Raw genomic sequence first — 22,740 nt, 5'->3', positions numbered from 1 at the left:
CATGTTGGCGAAATTGGGTCAAAAACCTGCAATTACAGCCATGGACAGCTTGGTGAGGGCTAGGTGCAAGGGTTCGGATCGTTTATTTGTCAGGGGAGCCTCTGGAAAGCATTGGGTGCGTATACATGCCATTTTGGAGAATTTCGCGCGAGGAATCTCTCTAATTCAAGGGGCAAGTGACCCTACAGGTGCGAGAGCTCGAGGGCTACCCAGAAAAGTGATCAGCACGCTGATCGGAGCGCAAAACAGAGAATTCAGCGAGCTGCAATTTCTCGCCAGGTTTTGCAAAGAGCTCTCAAGTGCGTGGAAAGTCTATGTTTGCTTGGGATTTTGTCCGTGGAGACTTCTACTGTGGTTATGTTGCCGAAATCGGGTTGGAGTAGAGGAATTTCAGCCCGATAAAAGTGGGACATCTTGTGGAAGTTTACAGGTTTTTCTCAAGTATAATAAGAATAAAAAAATACCGAAAGGGGTGCCAGTCTTGTTGGCCAACAAGGTGTTGTTGGCCAACTGGGTGTCGTTGTCGGCTTGGTAGCGCTCTAGTTGCCTGGCCGTGGTTTGTCTTGAAGTGTTGAATTCTAGTCACAGGCTTATTCGTGAAGTTCCTTTGTGTCGTAAAGTTAAGGTAAAGAAATTCGGGTGAAAGCCAAAGCCTATTGCCCCACAACAAGGTGTTGTTGTTTGCTTGGTAGCGCTCTAGCTGCCAAGCCGTGGTTTGTCTTGAAGTGTTGAATTCCAGTCACAGGCTTATTCGTGAAGTTTCTTTGTGTTGTAAAGTTAAGGTAAAGAAATTCGGGTGAAAGCCAAAGCCTACCGCCCCACAACAGGGTGTCGTCGTTTGCGTGGTAGCGCTGTAGATGCCAGGTCGTGGTTTTGTCTTGAAGTGTTGAATTCCATTCACAGGCTTATTCGTGAAGTTCCTTTGTGTCGTAAAGTTAAGGTAAAGAAATTCGGGTGAAAGCCAAAGCCTACCGTCCCACGGGCCGGTTTCAGAAACTATCCTCAAAGGCACCTACATCAAGGCGTAGAGATCCATTACAATTCCAAGTAGCAACTTTGAGTGTGGTCCCATAGGTCTCACGCCATCATGCGGAGCTCCTCATAACCACTTGTCCATCCCTGTAGAAGGCCATTCTCTCGAGATGTCCTTATTTCGGGTGTAACTTCTTCATATGGGCAAGTTGTGAGAGTGTGAGATCATCCCCAATAAATATCCTTGTTTTCTTTAGTGTAGGACGCCTCTTCAAGAAGTCCTTTGCTTCCATGGAGGGGAAACGCATGATTGATGCTCTCCATGCCTTTGTGTGAGTAGCCTCACCACCCATCATGAAGAGAAGTTCCTTGACTTCCTCTTCCACATCATCCCGGTATTTTAGACCGGTTACTCTTACATGCAAAGCTCTAGTCTTCCTCCTGTGCTCTTCTTCTAATGTCATGTTGATGATTGTAGGAGTGGGGATAGATGTTGTTTCTTTCCCTTTTCCTTTCTTGGCGACTTCTATCCATTTCTCGGCCTCATCCACCTTTGTGTCTTCGTGATCGCATCCACCCACGAGGACGTCTTTGCCACATTTTACTTCTCTTCCTGCTTGATCATCAGTATCTGTTCCTTGATAACTTTGAGTTCCTGAAACCGGCCCGGAGGGCGGTAGACTTTAGCTCTCACACGATTCTTTACTTGAACTTTACAGCACAAAGAAACTTCACGAATAAATCTGTGATTGGAATTAACACTTCAAACAAAAACACGGCATGGGAGCTAGAGTCCTTCCAAGCAGACAACGACACCGTGTAGGCACCAAAGATTGGCGCCCCTTTCGGTGTTTTTTTATTCTTATTGCAAATAAACGTTTCGAACGCTTTCATCTAACTCTCACCAAGCTGTCCAAACCTGTCCATGGCTCTAATTGCAGGTTTTTGACCCAATTTCGCCAGCATAACGGTGCAAAAACCCCTGTAGGTCAAAAGTACACGTCAAGGACACTTTCCCTTGCAATTTGGAAGCTTTCCAATGAGCTGCATGTCAATTTCAGCGTGCTGTAATTCTCTGTTTTGTCACTATCGGGTGCCCAAAAACCTGTGCACGCATCCCAAGGATTTCCGGAGGCTCCCTTGGATCTCTTGTAGTTTAGGTGCTAAACCCTAAAATTGCAGAAAAACACAGCAGGCTGTAATTTTTTGTTTTGGATCGTTTTGAGTGGAGCGAACACGTCTATGCGTGTCTCAGATCCTTCCGCACGCAATGGGACAATTCCCCTTTGAATCAGACGAGTTTTCACGCGAGAAAACTCTCCGTTTTTGCAATCCTTCGTGATGGAACTGTGCGTACCTGTGGGGGATTAGCAATTAGCTAATCCGGTACCTGTTCAAAAAGCTCTTGCCTTGGTAACGCAAAAAACCCCAGGACTGTACATGGTCAAGACTCAATTGGGAAGCCCAACTAGTGGGCATTATTATATGTGCAAAGGCGAGAGAGAGATGCACGAGAGCAAATCGTTGCGTTACATGAGACGAGGGAGAGGACAAGCTTTCCATTAAAGCTGTGATCACCTGCACCCACTACTCACACACACACTGTAGTCACTTATGAACAAAAATCAGTCTCCACTCTCAAATTGGGTGCCCCCTCTTGGAATTAGTCTGGCAATTTCACCTAGAGCCGCCATGTGTCCCTTATGCCTCTTTTGAGTTAAATTCCTAGTACCCACCAACTTATAAGTGTTGCCTGGGGCCTAAATGACTTTGAACTGAGGCTTGAGCCTAAACACCCTTTTACTGCTCAGATTTCAGCGCCGACCGGCCCGACCTTCTCATGGCAACCTGCCCTTCATTGCTGCCGGTGAAACTCTCGGCTGTTGGCCGTTTCATACTGGCCATACAAGTCCGACCATTTGTAACTTCAAAAGAGGGTCCCAAAAATTAAATAAAAATCCAGGGAAAGAAACCAATTTTTCTTTTTCTTCAAGTCCACCCCTTGCTCTCTCGGTAAGCTCTCTCTTGAGGGCTGAAACCTCCTCTTTACGTGCTTGAGAGTCCACCTTGAGTGCTTGGATTTCTACGTGTAAGTCCTCTTTCTCCTCTTTCCATTGCTTGCCTTCACTAAAAAGCATTTGGAGAAGGCTAGCCTTCTCCTTCCACCATCCTTTCGTCTCCGCTTTCCACTCCATCATGTCCTTTTCCATTTGTGTTATCCATTTGTTCGTGACCATGAAAGTTGCCTTCATGATGGGCGGGGAAGACTTGCAAGTTGGTGCGGTTTCCATTGCTTACTTTGGTGTAGTGCGAAGGTGGAGGGGGGTCAGCCCGTTACCTTAGGTGACAGTGGGCACGGGGCTGAACAGTAGCAGCCCACTCCACTTTATGGGAACAAAGCTAGGGTTGGGAGCACGTGAGAGGCGCGTTGGACCGGCAGGGAAGAGAGAGGGCGATGGTGGGCAGAAGCAGCAAGAAAGGGATGAGCACACGGACAGCAGTGGGATGGCGGGTTGGCAAAGGAGGAGAGCGAGGGGGTGGGCAGATCAGCACAAAAAGAGAGAGAGAGAGAGAGAGAGAGAGAGAGAGAGAGAGAGAGAGAGAGAGAGAGAGAGAGAGAGAGAGAGAGAGAGAGAGAGAGAGAGAGAGAGAGTGAATAAAATGAATAACGTCTTCAAAAGGCCAAAATGACCTATGAGACCAAAAGGTTACATGTGGTGGGTCTAATACCATGTTTGGGTACAAAAAGTACAAAGAACTGAAAAGAAAATAGTGGGTAGGGGTGGGGTGAAAGCTGATACAAAGGGAATACAAAGGGTGAGATGATACAATGGAGCTCTCTGACAGTAGAGGCATCATATACATATACATCAGTATCCAAAAGGCTATAAAGGTTCAATGTCCAAGATAAGCACTCTGTCGGGACGGTCCCTATGTCGCGCCAATATGGTATGGATCCTTTGTCGCAATCTGCGTCTATGTCGAGAGGGTCCCCTATCCGTGGGCAACGGGACCGCCCCAACTCTATCGCCCGATCAAGAAGTATGCCTCTGGTGCTGCTATGCTGTGGGGAACTGCTCGAACTCCTCTGTTTGTGATTGAAAGAAATTTGTAATCTACTGCTGTCGCTGGATCTCTCTCATTGTGCCCCTCTTGAAGAGGTCCTCTTTGTGTCTGCGAATCTCCAGTAAGTATAATCCGGGGCATCTCTGATCTTCGTATCCCATGACTGTAGAAAGTGGTCCAAAACCCTCTCTGTCTTGTATCTCATAGTATACTAGGCAGTGACATTTAGTGTAGCTCTGTCTCGGGCTTTGTTTGGCACATCTGACAAATCTTGGACTACGTGGATACTCCTCTCAATCTGCTTGTCTCGATCTCTAGCTGATGTGAGGATGTGCGTATCTGACAAATAGCACATCGTATCCTGTGGGATAGGTGAGTATCCATGTATCTTGGTCTGAGCACAAAACCATCCTCCGTAAGCTAGAGATCTCCATAGAAAGACATCTTCATACCCAACTCATGTGTAGGCTGTATCCATATCCTCTTCGTATCCAACTGAATCAAGTCGTGTCTGATGAGCTTGGTAATCTCTGCCCTAGTGAGGGAGGTGGAGGGTGCATCCAAAGAGTACTGAAATGGGGGTAGCCTATCCATAATAAAGCCATGTAGCTGAAACCAAGATGCCATCTCTGCACACCAACATGATCTATCTCCCTGCAATGCCAGCTGTCGCGAAGACTCTAGTGCTAATCGAGCATATCTGTCTCTAGGGAGAGCCCAGGTGCTATGCATAATTGAAATTGATCGAGTGAGTGCCTGCACTACCACCAATCGAGAAGGAGCGAGCTCCGCCCTAACAATGTCATGTGGTACTGAGGCCTTGGCCCTAATCATCCGAGAAATCATAGACACTGAAACCGGCCCGTAGGGCGGTAGGCGTTGGCTTTCACCCGAAATTCTTTACTTTAAACACACACACAGAGCACTTTGCAAAGAGAACCTGCGACGGGAGTTAACACTTGAATACACACACGGCTCGGAAGCTAGAATGCTCCGAGCAGACGCCGACAACCTGTAGGCCCCAAAATTGGCGCCCCTTTCGGTATTTCTTTATTCTTTAGGAGGGTAAATTACAAGGTAAGGTCCTGGGAATCCTTCACGTGTATCCACCTAGATACCATTTGATTTGGCCAAATTTCGGCAGCATAACAGCCCCAAAACTTGCGCGAAACCAATTCCCCTGCTGGAACTCGCTTGCACTGTCGTATACCCTCTGATTCCTGTCCAAAAACAGTAAATTCAGCACGCTGTATTTACTGGTTTTTGCCCTGTTTTCAGCCCCAAACAGTCCCCTAACTGTCCTTTGCCAGTGGGGCACGATTCCCAATGATCCTGGCGTCCATATGGCTGAAAAACAGTCAAATTACAGCGCATACACAGCGCTGATTTTGCACTGTACGGTGAGGTTATGACCCTCACCAGTGCCTGCTTTGGAGCAGCAGTTAGCTACCCCTGTTCCTGCTCAAGGAGGCTCTTGCCTCAGCACAAAAGCATGAACCCACACAACTGTACATCAGTCAAATGAGTAGCCCTCTTGTGGGGCATCACATAACTGCACGTAGGGGAGAAAGAGAGCAGTATGTAGCGTGCGGGGCATCACTCTCGTCACCATACTGTGCATAGAGGGCAAGGTAAGCATTCCATAGCTTCTGTACCTGTTACAATCCGCCTGTGGCTGAAAATGGCGCCCCCTTTGATGATATGCAGCTCGTTTTTTGCCTCCCAGAGTGGCAGAATCGCTCACAAGCTGACACGTCGCCCAGTTTCCGAGTTTGGGCTTTCCCTGCTAAAAATATCTCAACTGGTGCGTCAGTTGACTTCGCGGCAGAGTTGTAAAGTGTTCCCCTAGTCATACCGAAGGTAATGACGCGAACACATTTCGTGGCCCAAAATAGCAGTTCCCTAAATTTTAGGGGATGCTTCCGTTGGGCTCCCACTGGTCTTCTGACCATCTATCCTCATTGGGACCGCATCCAAAAATGCAATGTGGCCCAACTGTCGGATACTTTTTGTTGGTAGTCCCACCTTGACTTTACGCCTTAATTGAGTTCACTTCCTAGTATCCACCAACTTGCTAAGTGCGACGGGGGGACCTATATGATCTTGCTCTGAGCCTAGACATCCTCTTACCATACGAATTCCAGTGCCGACCCCTTCCCGTCTGCGGGTGAATCTACCGTTCACATTGGCCATACAATGTCCGACCGTTTGCTACTTCAAAAAGAGGGTCTTAAACAAATAAAATAAACCCCATTGGAAAGAAACCAACAACCAAGGTTAGCAGTTGCCACATCTCTGTGACATGGTTAATAACTGCCACGTCCTCGTGACATACCCCCCTCTTGAAATCGCAAACGTCCTCGATTGCATACCATAAATACACGCCACTGATGATCTTGTGCTATCAACACTCTTTTATCATCGCATGTATCCGCAAGAAAGGTCGTAACATACATAGATACAAATGACTTAATGAGGCCTTCATACTTTTGCCATTTCTATCTATGGCACTGAATTCATATGTACATTCGATGTACTAGCTCTATCATTACCCCTCCTTTGCACACGTTGGGTTGGGGCATAAGTAGGCTGTAACCCAAAGGCTTCAAGGTAAAGCTGCAATACATTTGGTGACTCTGACAGTTCATGCTCTTCCATCCACTTTGCATCCATAGGCGGATAGTTCTTGAACTTCACCAAATAGCGTCTTGCAACTTGTCCTTTAACTTTTCTGTCCTTATGTGCCAAAACTTGCTCAGGTACCAGGATCTCATCAAGTTCCTCAACTTCTGGCTGATCCTCAACTGGCATATCTTCTGGCACATCACCCACGAAGGGTCTTAGAAGACTCACGTGAAACGCATTATGAATCTTTCACGCATCAGGCAATTTCAGCCTGTAAGCAATATCGTTGATCTTGTCAAGCACTTGAAAAGGCCCATAGTAACGCATGCTGAGCTTAGGAAACAGCCGTTCCTTGCCCTTCTTCTTCTTTAATCTTGCCTTTTCGAACCTTAAGAGAACCCAATCACCAGGTGATAGTAGCAATTCACGACGGTGACGATCAGCAGCCTTTTTCTGTTTTGCCTGAGTCTTCTCCAAGGCAACTTTAATCTTCTTATACATCTCATCCATGTTCTCAACATATCGATCTGCCTCAAAGATCTTGTCCTTTGTGTGCAAAATGGGAGGAACCTTTTTGCCGCCTTCAACAATTTCAAAAGGTGCTTTGCCAGTAGACGAATGCACTGTATTATTGTACGCATACTCAAGCATAGGCAAATACTGTTCCCACTTGCCCTTATTATCTGACACATAGCATTTCAGCAGATCTAAGACAGTAGAATTGGCCTCTTCTGACTGTCCATCAGTTTGTGGATGAAACGAAGACGAGAACTTGAGCGTAGTACCCATGTTCTCAAACAATCCTCTCCAGAACAAACTGGTCATGCGAGGATCACGATCACTGATAATCGATTGTGGCATACCATGGTACTTAAACACATTGTACATGAACAAGCGTGCCATCTGATCAGATTTTATCTTCTTCCTGACAGGGATAAAATGGGCCTGCTTGCTGAACCTGCAGATAATGGTCCATATACCATCATTCCCTGTTGGCGTCCTTGGAAGATCAAAGATAAAGTCCATAGCAATGCTTTCCCATGGCTTATCCGGAATCGGCAGTGGTTGTAACAACCCTGGTGCCTTTTGCCTGTCAAACTTGACCTTTTGGCAAACTATGCATGCTCGCACAAAGGCATCCACATCTCTCCTCAAGGTAGGCCAATAGAAGAACGTCTCTACCGCTTTAACTGTTGCATCAATGCCACGATGCCCTGCATACGGTGGGACATGACTCTCTTCCATGACCTTATGTCGCAGTGGCCTAGTGACACAAAGTCTGCCATGCATCATCATAAAACCGTCTCTGAGGAGGTAGTGCTCGTGATGTTGCCCCTCTTGTAACTGTTCAAAGATCCTTGCAAAATCTTCATCAGCAGTATATTGTTCCTTCATGTCATCTAACTCATGATGATAAGGAATTGACACAGCTGAAATTTGTGGCTTTCTTGATAACGCATCAGCCACAACATTCTTCTTGCCTTCCACATGCATAATCTGGAAGTGGAACATGGAAAGAATGTTTGCCCATCGCATATGCTTTTCGGATAACTTTGACTGTGTCAAGAAGTATCGCAAGGTCTGATGATCTGTTTGGACAACAAAATCAGCACCTAAGAGGTAGTGCTTCCAGCTAGAAAGCGCATGAATAACGGCCAAGAGTTCTTTCTCATAGACTTGCATAGTCCTCTCTGGCCCTTGCAAAATTCGGCTTTCATATGCTACTACCCGTCCATCTTGCATTAGCACTGCTCCGATGCTACTGCCACACGCGTCACATTGGACCACAAATGACTTCCTGAGATCTGGCAAAACAATAACTGGATCTGAAGTCAACTTTTCCTTTAAGAGACTAAAAGCTGAAATCTCTTTTTGGGTCCATCTGAAAGTGACCTCTTTCTTTTGCAATGCGTGAAGAGGCGATGCTATCTCGGCAAAATTTCTGATAAACCTTCTATAGTAGGAACACAATCCCAAGAAGCTTCTGACATCGTGCACAGTCTTCAAGCCTGGCCATGTCTTGATAGCTTCGACCTTTGCGGGATCCATTCTAACACCATCCTTTGAGACTATGTGGCCCAGAAAGTGGATCTCTTCCAGGAAGAATTCACTTTTCTTAGGATTGACAAGTAACCTGTGACTGCGCAGCTCTTCGAACACAATGGTCAAGTGACGCCTATGCTCCTCTTCATTCTTCGAATACACAATCATGTCATCGAAGAATGTTCCAACAAACTGTTGATGCGAGCGGAAAATCCGGTCCATCATTCTGTTGAACGTGGCAGGAGCATTTGTTAGCCCAAACGGCATCACTAGAAACTCATAAAGACCAAATGTCGTTCTAAACGCAGTCTTGTGCACATCCTCTGGGCTTATACGAATCTGATGGTACCCACTCTTCAGGTCTATCCTGCTGAAAATTGCAGCACCCTCTAAACGATCGAGAATATCATCAATGCGAGGAATAGGAAACCTATTCTTGATGGTATTCTTATTCAACGCACGGTAATCAATACACATGCGCCATGAGCCATCCTTCTTCTGCACTAGGAGCACTGGGGAGCAAAAGGGTGAAGAACTAGGCTGAATCAGCCCCTTCTCTAATAACTCCTCAACCTGGCCCATAATCTCTTTCTGCTGCGCCGCACTAACCCTGTAGGGAGGTCTATTTGGTGGGCTACACCCTGGCACCAAATCTATCCGATGGTCCTCAGGTCTCTCTGGCGGCAATTGCGACGGTAATGAATCAGAAAAACAGTCACTAAACTTTTGCAAAAATGCTGACCTTTCTTTATCTAACACAGATAAATTTGACTGATCACTATCTGAGACATCACGTGCAAAAATCAAGTACACAGAAAGATGATTCTTTATTACAGAAGTGATAGCAGAAGCAGATACAATAGGGACTGACTCTCCTTTAAGCTTTACATCCAAGATGTGAGTTTTGCCCCTATGCTGTACAGTGATCTTTTTGTTGTAGGCATCCAAGACTCCATGCACTCGGAACATCCACGGGATCCCCAACAAGGCGTCACAACCTTCCAGCAGCATGATGTAAAACTCTTCAGTGTCCATTTACGACTGAATATGCAGACGCAGTTTTCCAATGATGGGAGTAACACACTCTGAGTGGCCAGGACATGCCAACCCTGCCTCTGCTGTGTACCCCATCTCTTCAGCTTTGATGCCGAGCTTCATAGCTAACTCTGGTGAGATAAAGTTGGCTTTGGCACCTAGATCAAAGAAAATGAGTGCCGTCTGATCTCTAACTTTACCCCATGCCCTGCATAACTCACTGGCATCTGTGCTGGGCCTGTCACCCACCATGTCTGGCACTAAACCTGCCGTGGGTTTAGGCTTCTTGCCTTTCTGGTCTTCTTTATCCTCTGAGTCAGCTGGCCTTTTCCTTTGTGGACAATTGATAGAAAAGTGACCAGGCTGCTCGCATATAAAGCATTTGTTCTCAGCCATTAGGACCTTCTTTTCCTCGAGCGACTTGCGCACAAAAGGCTTCCTTTTCTGTTTCTTTGCCTGCGCTCCAGAAGTCCCAGCTGAATCCTTGTCTTTGGTGGCCTTTTCTGACCCCTGTGACGCATCAGGAGCCGTCTTCACAAAGGGCTTCTTCGCTGAATTTTTCTTTTGCTGCCCTCCTTTATCACTGCTCGGAAATCCACTGTCCTCTCCTTTCAACAGGGCAAGACCAGTGTTCGCAACTTCCATAAGCTGAGTAAGGGTAGCCACTCTATTCTTTGTACAGTAATCGCGAAGCCCTTTAGGCAGCCCACAACAATACTTCTCTATCTGCTCTGTCAGTGGCACAAATCTGTAGGAGGTCACTGAGAGTAATGCTTTACAAAACCTCCTATTATATTCCAGCAAGCTCTTGCACGAAGCTGCCGTAAGCTGGTGCCAATCTGTCAAGACATCGGCTTCAAATTCATTTGATAGCCAAGCAGATGCAAACATTTGCTTGAAGTAAACCCAAGTGGCGGGTGCCTGTCCTTGCATTAACAATGTCGTCCACCATGCAAGCGCATTGTTCTTTAAGAAAGTGGCAGCTTTCCTGACCTTCGAGGCCTCTGTAAAATTCCCTCCCGCATAAGCTGTATCAAACTGCTGGAGGAAAGTGAGTGCCTTTGTCTTGTCCACTGAAGGTACTGAACTTTACCGCTGCAGCACCTTCTTTGTAAGCCTTCGGCTTCTCTAGTGCCCCCAAATTGTCATACGGAATGGTCTGCAACATGGGCACTGTACTAGGCATGATCGGCACGTGTTGGCCATTCACATTTTGCGTCAGAGGTGCGATATCCGGCTGCTGTCCAGAAAAACCAGCCATGCCAAAATGACCCTGTGGCACCCCAAACTGGCCCTGGTTGCCGTGGAAACCTTGCTGCATGCCGATAGTACCATACATGGGGTTTGGCATGATGCCTTGCATACCTCCGAACACTGTTCCTGGCATGTACGGCTGACTTCCAGACGCATAACCAGCCATACTTTGGAACACTGATCCACCCCCGAAATACCCAGGATGTACCATGGGTGGTGGAAAAACTGAGTGCATAGCCTGGTATCCAGCTTCCTGTCCATTCAAGACAGCATGCTGGCTCTGAAAGGTGGCGGGCTGAACTGGCATAACCTGTGGAATAGGCGTTCTAGCCACCTGTTCAAGCACGGGAGGAACCTGCTTTGGAGCCCCCGACTCCGCAACATGCGAGTGTTCCCTTTCCTCCTGCGCCTCATGAAGTACCTGGGCTTGAGCTTCAACAAGCTCCGTACGCGGCGTAGGTTGCCTATTTTACTGTTGCACTGGTGGCGCTTGCAAGAATTCCATAAACCTCGGATTCTGCACCAGCTGCGAAAAGACATTCACCGCGGCAACTAACTGAGTCTTAAACGCATCATCCTCAAGTTGCCCTGTCATAAAGCCCTGTACTACTGGAGGGACATTGACGTTGACAGGAGGTACAGACTGACGTGGCCGTGAGCTCTCGCCAATCTCAAAAACCATAGGAATCTCCTGCCTGTCCTTTGGAGAGGAACCCTCTTCCATAATTCCCTTCCCCTTGTCGGCCATAGTGTAATCCCCGCGTTCTTGCACTGTGTGTCTTTACCCTGAACAATCCAGGCTCACTCTTTGAGGAAAAAGTGATTGATGTCCCGGCAACGGAACCATGAAACCGGCCCGTAGGGCGGTAGGCGTTGGCTTTCACCCGAAATTCTTTACTTTAAACACACACACAGAGCACTTTGCAAAGAGAACCTGCGACGGGAGTTAACACTAGAATACACACACGCCTCGGAAGCTAGAATGCTCCGAGCAGACGCCGACAACTTGTAGGCCCCAAAATTGGCGCCCCTTTCGGTATTTCTTTATTCTTTAGGAGGGTAAATTACAAGGTAAGGTCCTGGGAATCCTTCACGTGTATCCACCTAGATACCATTTGATTTGGCCAAATTTCGGCAGCATAACAGCCCCAAAACTTGCGCGAAACCAATTCCCCTGCTGGAACTCGCTTGCACTGTCGTATACCCTTTGATTCCTGTCCAAAAACAGTAAATTCAGCACGCTGTATTTACTGGTTTTTGCCCTGTTTTCAGCCCCAAACAGTCCCCTAACTGTCCTTTGCCAGTGGGGCACGATTCCCAATGATCCTGGCGTCCATATGGCTGAAAAACAGTCAAATTACAGCGCATACACAGCGCTGATTTTGCACCTGTACGGTGAGGTTATGACCCTCACCAGTGCCTGCTTTGGAGCAGCAGTTAGCTACCCCTGTTCCTGCTCAAGGAGGCTCTTGCCTCAGCACAAAAGCATGAACCCACACAACTGTACATCAGTCAAATGAGTAGCCCTCTTGTGGGGCATCACATAACTGCACGTAGGGGAGAAAGAGAGCAGTATGTAGCGTGCGGGGCATCACTCCCGTCACCATACTGTGCATAGAGGGCAAGGTAAGCATTCCATAGCTTCTGTACCTGTTACAATCCGCCTGTGGCTGAAAATGGCGCCCCCTTTGATGATATGCAGCTCGTTTTTGCCTCCCAGAGTGGCAGAATCGCTCACAAGCTGACACGTCGCCCAGTTTCCGAGTTTGGGCTTTCCCTGCTAAAAATATCTCAACTGGTGCGTCAGTTGACTTCGCGGCAGAGTTGTAAAGTGTTCCCCTAGTCATACCGAAGGTAATGACGCGAACACATTTCGTGGCCCAAAATAGCAGTTCCCTAAATTTTAGGGGATGCTTCCGTTGGGCTCCCACTGGTCTTCTGACCATCTATCCTCATTGGGACCGCATCCAAAAATGCAATGTGGCCCAACTGTCGGATACTTTTTGTTGGTAGTCCCACCTTGACTTTACGCCTTAATTGAGTTCACTTCCTAGTATCCACCAACTTGCTAAGTGCGACGGGGGGACCTATATGATCTTGCTCTGAGCCTAGACATCCTCTTACCATACGAATTCCAGTGCCGACCCCTTCCCGTCTGCGGGTGAATCTACCGTTCACATTGGCCATACAATGTCCGACCGTTTGCTACTTCAAAAAGAGGGTCTTAAACAAATAAAATAAACCCCATTGGAAAGAAACCAACAACCAAGGTTAGCAGTTGCCACATCTCTGTGACATGGTTAATAACTGCCACGTCCTCGTGACAGACACCAAGGGCCTCTCCATACATCTCCATCCATCAGTACTACCAGCTCCGCTATGATGATCAAGTGAGGCCTGCGAACATATCCTCTCAAGTCTCCCCAATGCTACATAGGCTCTGGTCAATCTTGTATTCGCCGCATGCCTCAGGGAAAATATTGGACCATTGAAAACCGCCCCAAGATAAGTATATGTAGTATCTGCATACTCCACAGTCGCTCGACCATATGTAAAATTGGGGGCGGACCTCCTTATCCACTGCGCCGTAGTGTTAAACACCATTACCTTGGTCTTATCAAGGTTCACAGACAATCCATTGTCCTGTGCAAATACATGCAATGCATCCAAATGACGTTGCATCTCCTCTAAAGAATCTGAGAGAGAGAGAGAGAGAGAGAGAGAGAGAGTTTATTATGTGTCAGTCAGTCTTTTAAACTGTTGTGTATTTTTAAAACAGGCAAAGCTAGCAGAAAGGGCATTTGAATTGTTGGCCTTGCCAGATGATGGATTACCTAGGCTAATTCTAGACATAGGTTTGTTGCATTTCTACTTGTTAAGTGATGGTGCGTGGAGAGCATAGCAAACACAAGATTCAACTTTGTTTTGGTTCTAAATTAGGATGTGGCTCTGGATTGAGTGGAGAAACGTTGTCGGAGAAAGGGCATGTTTGGATTGGTCTTGATATTTCAGAAGCAATGCTTGGTAAGTCACTTCCTTTCTTTTGTTGCACAATATTTAAAGGGCTCTTTTCGTTTCTAGGCATTAAGCACTTTATCTTAAACCTAATCTGGCGTTGTTCTGATTTCAAACAAAAGATGTGAAGAAATTTGTTCATAGAGCACGTTCTAATCATGAAACACTCTATACAGACTTGCATCCACTGTAACGTGGGTAGGGATTTCATAGCTGTTGTCCTGGCTATGCATGATAAAGTGGTGGTCGTATTCTGCCTGTTTGGACAAGCAGTGAAGTCAAGGTCTCATGCTGCCAAGTTTTCAGCTTTTTGTTTTATTTGTTGTGAACTGCTTCTTCTAGGTCGGTATGTTGTAGTTTCTCATTTTAGTCTTTAGTTTGTATGAGAATTAAAATTTTTTCTCGTGTCTTTTGTTTGTGGTGTTGTATTGAGTTTGAAATGTAGGCCTTAAAGTCTCTGGTTTGTCTTGTCCTTGTTGTGATTAAGTTGTCTACTTGTTTCAAAGTCATTGAATTAAGCTTCTCTCATTTATTTTGCCTGGGTCTTTTCACAACGCATTTTCAATTAAATGTTAATTTTTAATTTTTTTTTTGAAACAAACAAGGTAATTACTGATTTAGTATTGCTTCTTTATCCGGTCTCTTGTGTATTTTGATTTTGTGTTTTGTGCAAGTGTTGTGGTCCATCTTTTAGTTTGTAAGCCAAGGCTTTCTCATCTTTTGAAGGTACATAACCAATAATTATGCATGCTTGTTTAATAGTATGCTTGATTTGAAGTAGAATGGTTTCAGTCGTTTCTATGAATGGAGTGTGGAGAAGTCGATAATGTTACCCTCCTGTATTCGATATGGATACTCTGTGCTGTCCCTTGAAATATCAACTTCTTGCTACTGTGGAAGACATTTGCGGGCAGGGAAATGGCAGAACAATATGGAGCAATGATCAAATGGAGAGTATAAAAGGGAATTTTCATTTCCTCGAGAGTTGAGAGATGCTACCAGTTACAAAATGGCTTTTTATGTCTTGGTGCTGTAGAAATATTGGGAGTTGCTTCTTTCGATTTTTGCTGAAAACTCATCTTTCTTAATGCATTCTGGACTGTGAGGTTTGCAGATGTTGCGCTTGAGCGTGAGACCGAAGGGGACTTGCTGTTGAGTGACATAGGGCAGGTATAAGTTTTACGTGTAGTATTCATTTTACAGTCTTCTTGCAGGGAAGAATTTGCCACCTTAAGTCTCATAATTGCAGGGCTTGGGATTTCGACCCGGAACAATCGATGGCGCTATCAGTATTTCAGCACTGCAGGTTTCTTTTGAAGCCTTTCTTCTTTTCTCCGGGCTTGATTCGTCATACTGGGTGAACAGTGTTGCTGTTATATCCATAATTTGAGATTTGACTTAGAATTGATGGTTATGGTTTATAATATCAAGATTTTGTTATTGTAAGCATGGTTCTTTTAGACATATGTCGTAATTGGTTGCGAGAATGCATACATGTCTTGGAGAAGGAGAAGCTCAAGAGCACACAACATGGTAGAGTAGTAATAAGTATTAGTTTGTGTGGATAACATACAAAGATAGGTTGTCCTTAAGAGTGACAGGAGCATGTATGGTGAAACGAACGCGTGGGGAGGATCTCCCAGCTACACGGACTGCCTATGGACACGTGTCGGACAAACCACTCGACCATAGCCACCATCTAGTAGCACCCCGGCTAACCACTGGCACTCTGCCAGTGGGGGTCGATAACTACAAATGAGGCCTTGGCCTCCTTTTTATCTCCCTCGATGCAACCACATGCACAAATGTAATGTAGACATAGATTCCTCGCGGGAAAGCGTCTGCTCTTCCCAAAAAACACATTAAAATATTCCGCTTTTTAAGAAAAGCTTCTCGGAACCCATCTTTATTCTTGTGCTTGCGTCTTTACGCATATTCCTTTTTCTAGTTTGGCTTTCCTGCCAGACCAACGAAATATTCGCTTTCCGATGCTCCCGTCACCCCATCACGTGACACATCAGGAATATTCGTTTCCCGGTCTCTCCTATCGAACTAACGGTAAAACATCTTCGCGATGCTTAATGTCATGCATCATATGACGCATCAGAGCTTTCCGTTCCTGATGGCTTTGAATAATTCCAGTAGATCTACAGTTCCTAACCTTTCGGTTCAAGTGCACATATTTAAATATCCTAATTTCAATAAAAAGAAATTACTCAAGAAAATAAGAAAATAGTCCATTTAGCAACATCTCTCTGGCTTCTAAACAGTTGTCCTCAACTGTAGTGCTTGTTCATATCCTTCCCGAATCTCGGGATAGGATGCTAATTTCTTCTCGGTCATCCACTGAGCATTTAGAGTAGAATAATGCTTAAACTTTACTAAATACTTCCGTGTAATCTTCTCGGACTTAAGTGGCCGCTCCTGATGATGAATGATCTACTCCGGTTGGAGTATTTCTTCCGTTTCCTCAACCTTAGGAGGTTCTCAACAATAGGCTGACTTGGAGACGGTCCCACATATGGCTGGAATAAACTAACATGGAAAGCATTGTGGATCTTCCAATTAGATGGTAAGTCTAATGGGAAGGTCACATCGTTCACTTGGTCAATTATCTTAAACGGCCCATAATAGTGATTGGAAAGTTTTACCACTTTCCCTTTATGACTCGCTTGTTTCTTTAGTCTTGGCTTCTCAAACTTGGTAAGACTAATTGACCGATTGTTAAGTCCAGATTTCTTCTGTGCTTGTCTGCAGCTTTCTTATGTTTGTCCGGAGAGCGCAAAATTGCTCTCTTAACTTGCCCGTAGGCCGTGTCCAAATCCCGGACAAACTCATCTATTGCGAAAATCTTATCCTTACTGACAAGGATCGGTAGAAGCAAAGGCTTACCATAGAGAATCTCAAAAGGTGCTTTCTCCGTAGACGAATGCACGGTATTCTTATACGCGTACTCAACAAGGGGCAAATACTTCTCCTAGTCAGATTGTCTTTCTGACACATAAGATTTCAACATATCCAATACTGTGGAATTAGCGATCTCACTCTGCCCATCCGTTTGAGGACGATATGCAAAAGAAAAATTCAACTTCGTGCCAAGGTTATCAAACAAGGCACGCCAAAAGTTGCGTGTCTTGCGAGGATCCCGATCACTCACATTAGACTTGGGCAGTCCATGATACTTAGAGATCCGTGCTAGAAAATTCTAGCCATATGATCTGCTTTAATTGTTTTCTTGACTGGAATAAAATGAGCTTGCTTGCTAAATTTGTCCACCATGGTCTAGATCGCATCATTTCCAGTTTGAGTGTAAGGTGCAGCGGATGTGAATGATGAACTTTGCTCAGAATGAGTGTTCCGAACTGTGCTCAAGGGTTCCTTTTACCTACGGAAGGGAGAGCCTTCCTTTCCTTTAGTGAGAGAGTGTAAGTGATCACAAAGAAAGTGGATAAACATTGTGAATGAAGGTGCTGAAACTAAGAGATAGAGAGAGAAGAATACGACACCAGAATGTTGTCAAACCCTCCTCCGAAGGCCCCACTCTCTATGGCGAGAGCGGTCTACTATTGATTGCACAAATCTCTACAATGCTTGGACTTGCCGACGATGAGGACGACGACGAGACGGGCTGAAAACTGAAACTGCTAATGGCTGAAATCTGCAAATCTTTATCTGCTCAATTCTGACTCTATATTGGTGATGACGGCGATGACGACGATGCAACGACGACGCACTGAAAACGCAGATGCTGAAAACTGCGTTTTCCGGGCTGAATGTCACAAGGCGGGCACCACGTGCCAGTAGAAAGGAACAGACCGAATAGACTTTTAGCACTTGAATAACAACTGAACTGAAAGAGAGACGACACGCGACACGGAGTGGTGGAATTCCACCCCAGAGAGTATTGGCCCCAAACCTTGGCGCCCCTTTCGGTATTTCTTTATATTGCATCATCAAAGTACAAACCGGTACTCCAGACTCTGCACCTTCTCCAGGAAGCATGCCAGAGAATGAGCCCTAGCCTCATATTTAAAGGCCCTTGGCCTAAAAAGCAGTTTACATGAAAAGCTTTCAAAATCAAAAGCTTCTGATCCAAAAAGCAGTTAAAAAAGCTTTCAAACTCAAAAGCTTCTGGTCCAAAAAGCAATGCCAAAAGCTGCAAGCGTAAATCACGGAAATCCGTACAACCTGCCACGTCATCATGCCAGTGCAATTTTCAGAAATCAGCCACGCTGTTGCAGTTTTAGGGTTAGGGTTTTCAGAATTAGGGTTTCAGCAGTTAGGGTTTCTGGAATTAGGGTTCAGCAGTTAGGGTTTCCAGAATTAGGGTTTCAGCAATTAGGGTTTTCAGAATTAGGGTTTCAGCAATTAGGGTTTCTGGCAGAAATTAGGGTTAGGGTTTTTTGCACTCGGGCAACCACGTCATCACTCTGTGACACTTCTTCTGTTACTTGTTCTTCTTAGGGTTTAGGCCCCTCGGCCGGCATCTGTAAGTTGGCTCCATTCTTTAGGCTTTGACACGTCAGCAGTTTGTTACATCTCCCCTTCTTGAAAGAGAGTAATCGTCCGCGATTACAGCATATCTGCAAAACAACTCAAGTTAGCTCAAAAATTTCCGAGGGACATTCCGAGGGACAATCAGTTTGCTCTTTTTATTAAGGAGTTAGCTTCTCCTTTCTGCTCTTTTGATCAAGGAGTTAGCTACTCCTATCGGCTGTTTTGATCAAGGAGTTAGCTTCTCCTTTCGTCTAGATCGGAACTCTTGATATTCCGGCGTAGTAAAATTAGCCATCACACCCAGACCGTACTGATCTTCCATGGGTGTCTTGATGCACTAAAATTACATACCCAGGCAATCTCATCCAATGAGGAATATTCAGTAATTGGCACATTACAATGCAACACAAATGCTTACATATGCATGTTACAAGACATAGAAACATAAAGCCGCCGATGAACACTCCTCCCGCATAACCTAACAAGGTCCGGGCCGGGAGATATTCAACGACTCCCTCATCACTCCTCCCGCATAACCTAAAAAGGTCCGGGCCGGGAGATATAGAGGCCTTTTACAACCAAACGCCCCCCAGACTGCAGCCTGCGTCGTTTGGAGGTGCTAAGAGTAACCACTGCTCAGACTTCTTAATACTCCTCCCGCATAACCATCCAGGTCCGGGCGGGGAGTCACAACAACAATTATTTTACAAGCATACAACCAAACGCTCCCCAGGCATCGGCCTGCGTCATTCGGAGGTTTTCAAACATATAACGAAACGCTCCCCAGGCATTAGCCCGCGTCGTTCCGAGGTTCAAACAATACCAAAACAGTATTTCTCACTTCTCCACCCGGGAGTAAAATCACCAATCATTGAAACCAGTATCAAACCATAGTCAAACAATTCAAATCAACACCAAAACAGGTTCAAAACAGATACCATCCATTTCAAACAAATTCCAAAGAGGATCACCAAACAAGCTCAAACAGAACTCAAACTTAAATAGCAATCTCGACATCAGTCGAGCTCAAAAAGTCGATTGACTTTCCATCCTGAAACTTGCACCAAAAATTAGGGTTAGGTTTCTTCCATAAGGTCGTAGCCGAGCACAGCATGGTCCATCAGCTCTTGGACAAACAGTGTTTCTTTGGCGGCGATGGTAGTCCCAAGATAGCAATCGCACTCGGTCTCCAAGTTCATCTGCTCGTGAAGAGACATCTACTGGGAGATGTCGAGAAACTTCAAGTTATAATCTACTAGGGTTTCCATGGCAAGCATTGCAGGATACCCCACTCTGCCAGAAGTTGCACTCCGAAGTAAGATGTCAGAAACCATATAACTTCGGGCAAAAATTTTCTTGAAAGCTTGCCAAGTACTTGGAGTATGCTGCTTGGTAGCTGTAGACATCGACATCTGCATGGCACTGCTTTTGAGAAAAACAGTGACTTGAAACAAATCTGGATCCTTCTCTTGCAAGTGATCTTAATTGGCTTATGCCCTGTAAGACACTGCGGTGAAGATGGGAGCGCGCCCGATGCGCGATGAAGTAAGGCTGGGAGTGGCTAATAAGTCCGGGTTGGAGGCCGAAGATACCTCGAATCAAATTCCAATAGCTCTGTTTGCTCTTTTGTAGGACCGGTATGCTTTTAGAAAAGCACACGCTTGATGCTCTGATACCACTGTCACAAGGCCGGCACCACTTGGCGTCCCTTTCGGTATTTCTATCAAATTCCAATAGCTCTGTCTGCTCTTTGTAGGACCGGTATGCTTTTAAAAAAGCACACGCCTGATGCTCTGATACCATTGTCACAAGGCTGGCACCACTTGGTGCCCCTTTCGGTATTTCTTTATATTGCATCATCAAAGTACAAGCCGGTACTCCAGATTCTGCACCTTCTCCAGGAAGCATGCTAGAGAATGAGCCCTAGCCTCATATTTAAAGGCCCTTGGCCTAAAAAGCAGTTTACATGAAAAGCTTTCTAAATCAAAAGCTTCTGGTCCAAAAAGCAGTTTACATGAAAAGCTTTCAAACTCAAAAGCCTCTGGCCAAAAAGCAATGCCAAAAGCTGCCAGCGTAAATCACGGAAATCCGTACAGCCTGCCTCGTCATCATGTCAGCGCAATTTTCAGAAATCAGTCACGTTGTTGCAGTTTTAGGGTTAGGGTTTCCGGAATTAGGGTTTGCAGGTTTTAGGGTTAGGGTTTCCAGAATTAGGGTTTGCAGGTTTTAGGGTTAGGGTTTTCAGTATTAGGGTTTGCAGGTTTTAGAATTAGGGTTTTCAGAATTAGGGTTTCAGCAGTTAGGGTTTCTGGCAGAAATTAGGGTTTAGGCCCCTCGGCCACATCTGTAAGCTGACTCCATTCTTTAGGCTTTGACACGCCAGTAGTTTGTTACACTGAATTTGCAAACTTCGGTGGATCTGACCGTGCGGCGAGGATTTGTTGCGGGAAGGTAAGATCTGCGAGGTTTGGGGTTTCTACTGCGGTGTCTATGTACTGAAAACTGAAAACGCTGAGGCTATGGCTGAATCTGTCGATAGAAATCTGCAAAGCGCTTGGATGCTCTGCAAATGCAAAAACGCTAGGGCTGATTTCTGACCTGCTGCAAAAACGATTTCTGACCTGATTTCTGACCTTCTGCTGAGTCTGTTGTTGCCAGGTTGGTCTGCAAATGCAAAACGCTGGGGCTGATCTACAATGGATGAAAAACGCTGGCTGATTCTTGTTGATGGCTGAAAAGCTAGGTTGACTACCCGGGGGGGGGGGGGGGGGGGGGGTTCTTGCTGAGAAGGTGCACTGTTGGACGCATGTCCCTGCTGCCTTTTCTGCTAGGGTTTCTTATATATCTACTTAGGCCATTTGCCCTACCTAGTTCCCAACAAAAATCACTTTAAAATAATAAGCGAAAAATGGCTAAAATAGGGAAAATAGGTTTTCTGCAATGTAAAAATGCTCCTGATGGGTTCTGACTGAAATCTGATGATCATGCCGTGTGCAACCAGAGGATATGCATCTATTCTAAGTGTCTGGACATGCACGGTCTGCGAACAGACTCTCAAAAGTGCCAGAACACTTCCTAATTTAGGCTGACTAAACTAAACTGAATCCTTGCCATGAAGTAGCTTGTCCACGTACACATAGGGTTAGATGTGCATGTGACATCCCTCCTTTTCAAAGTGAGGTATTGGTACCGAACTGTATGGCGTCGAGGGAGATCGCCAACACTTTCTGGAATCCTGGAAAGGACTCTTCGTCGGCCCACTCTGATGCGTGGGTCATGTGATACTTGAACTTCATAAAGGTCTGCAAGGCTTGCTTCTCTGGGCTGCGTCGAAAGCGACACAAAGTCATCTGTGGCTCCTTCGATGCTTCAACTTCGTCTATAGTCATGCATCTACCTTCTTCAAGAATCTTCGAGGATGAAAATTCCTGAAACCACCTCCAATACAAAAACATGAACATACCCATTCCATGTAAAGTGACTGGAAAAATTCTAGTCTTTTGAAAAGACTGTGCATGCAATGGAGATGAACATAGAGACGGAGTGCCAAACCGTTCATCAAACACATGCAAACAATGGGGTCGAATCTTGACTTTCTTATCTGAATCAATCAACTGTGGCAAATCACAATGGAAATGCTGATGCTTGATACTCAATCCTTCTTGCGCTCTTTCGGAGACTGTGTCGTGCCAATGAAGAGACATGTAATGTGAATTCCTTGAATGCAAACATTTCATCTTTTCATGAGTAATCCGCGTACATCCATGCTCATTCATGAGTGAATCATGTTCATCGTGCAATATGGCATGCCTGTGAAAAGGGATCACATAAGGATGGTGACTAAAATACAGGAAAGCATCATGAATGAAACACTCGAACAATGCATGCTCACCAATGAGTCCAACACAATATACTTCCTGTGAGGGTTCTTTGGACCTCGACTCAAGAGCCAAGATCGGTTCGTCGTGATTGATGGAATCTGCAATGAGGTTAGCTTCACTAGAAAAAACATCAACTAAACCATCATCCTTGTGAACAATCACATCTTTATTATGCAAATCATCATGCTCGTGAATAATCACATCTTGATCATGCAAATCATCATGCTCGTGAGTAATGACATCTTGATCATGTAAATCATCATGCTTATCATTATTATGTAAATCATGTGTATCGTGCTTTGGAAAAGAAGAAATTGAGAGTCTCCTTCTCCTGATTCTTGTCAATCTGCTC

At 45.5% G+C, this 22,740-nt stretch overlaps 1 protein-coding gene across 1 annotated transcript in view; it reads left to right on the top strand.

Moving 5' to 3' along the window:
* RID2 (S-adenosyl-L-methionine-dependent methyltransferases superfamily protein) overlaps positions 1–22,740 on the top strand; it is an 80,263-nt gene that overhangs the window by 31,496 nt on the left and 26,027 nt on the right. Inside the window, exons 2-5 of the mRNA XM_086494298.1 lie at positions 13,775–13,850; positions 13,936–14,019; positions 15,125–15,180; positions 15,260–15,316. Coding sequence (XP_086350424.1) covers positions 13,775–13,850; positions 13,936–14,019; positions 15,125–15,180; positions 15,260–15,316 — 273 coding nt within the window. The remainder of the gene's footprint in view (positions 1–13,774; positions 13,851–13,935; positions 14,020–15,124; positions 15,181–15,259; positions 15,317–22,740) is intronic.

This window comes from Adiantum capillus-veneris, chromosome 21 (assembly GCF_014529385.1).
Source record: "Adiantum capillus-veneris isolate H3 chromosome 21, ASM1452938v2, whole genome shotgun sequence".
Taxonomy (NCBI): Eukaryota; Viridiplantae; Streptophyta; class Polypodiopsida; order Polypodiales; family Pteridaceae; genus Adiantum; species Adiantum capillus-veneris.
Note: the sequence above shows the minus strand (reverse complement) of the source record. Positions and strands in the feature narration are given on the sequence as shown.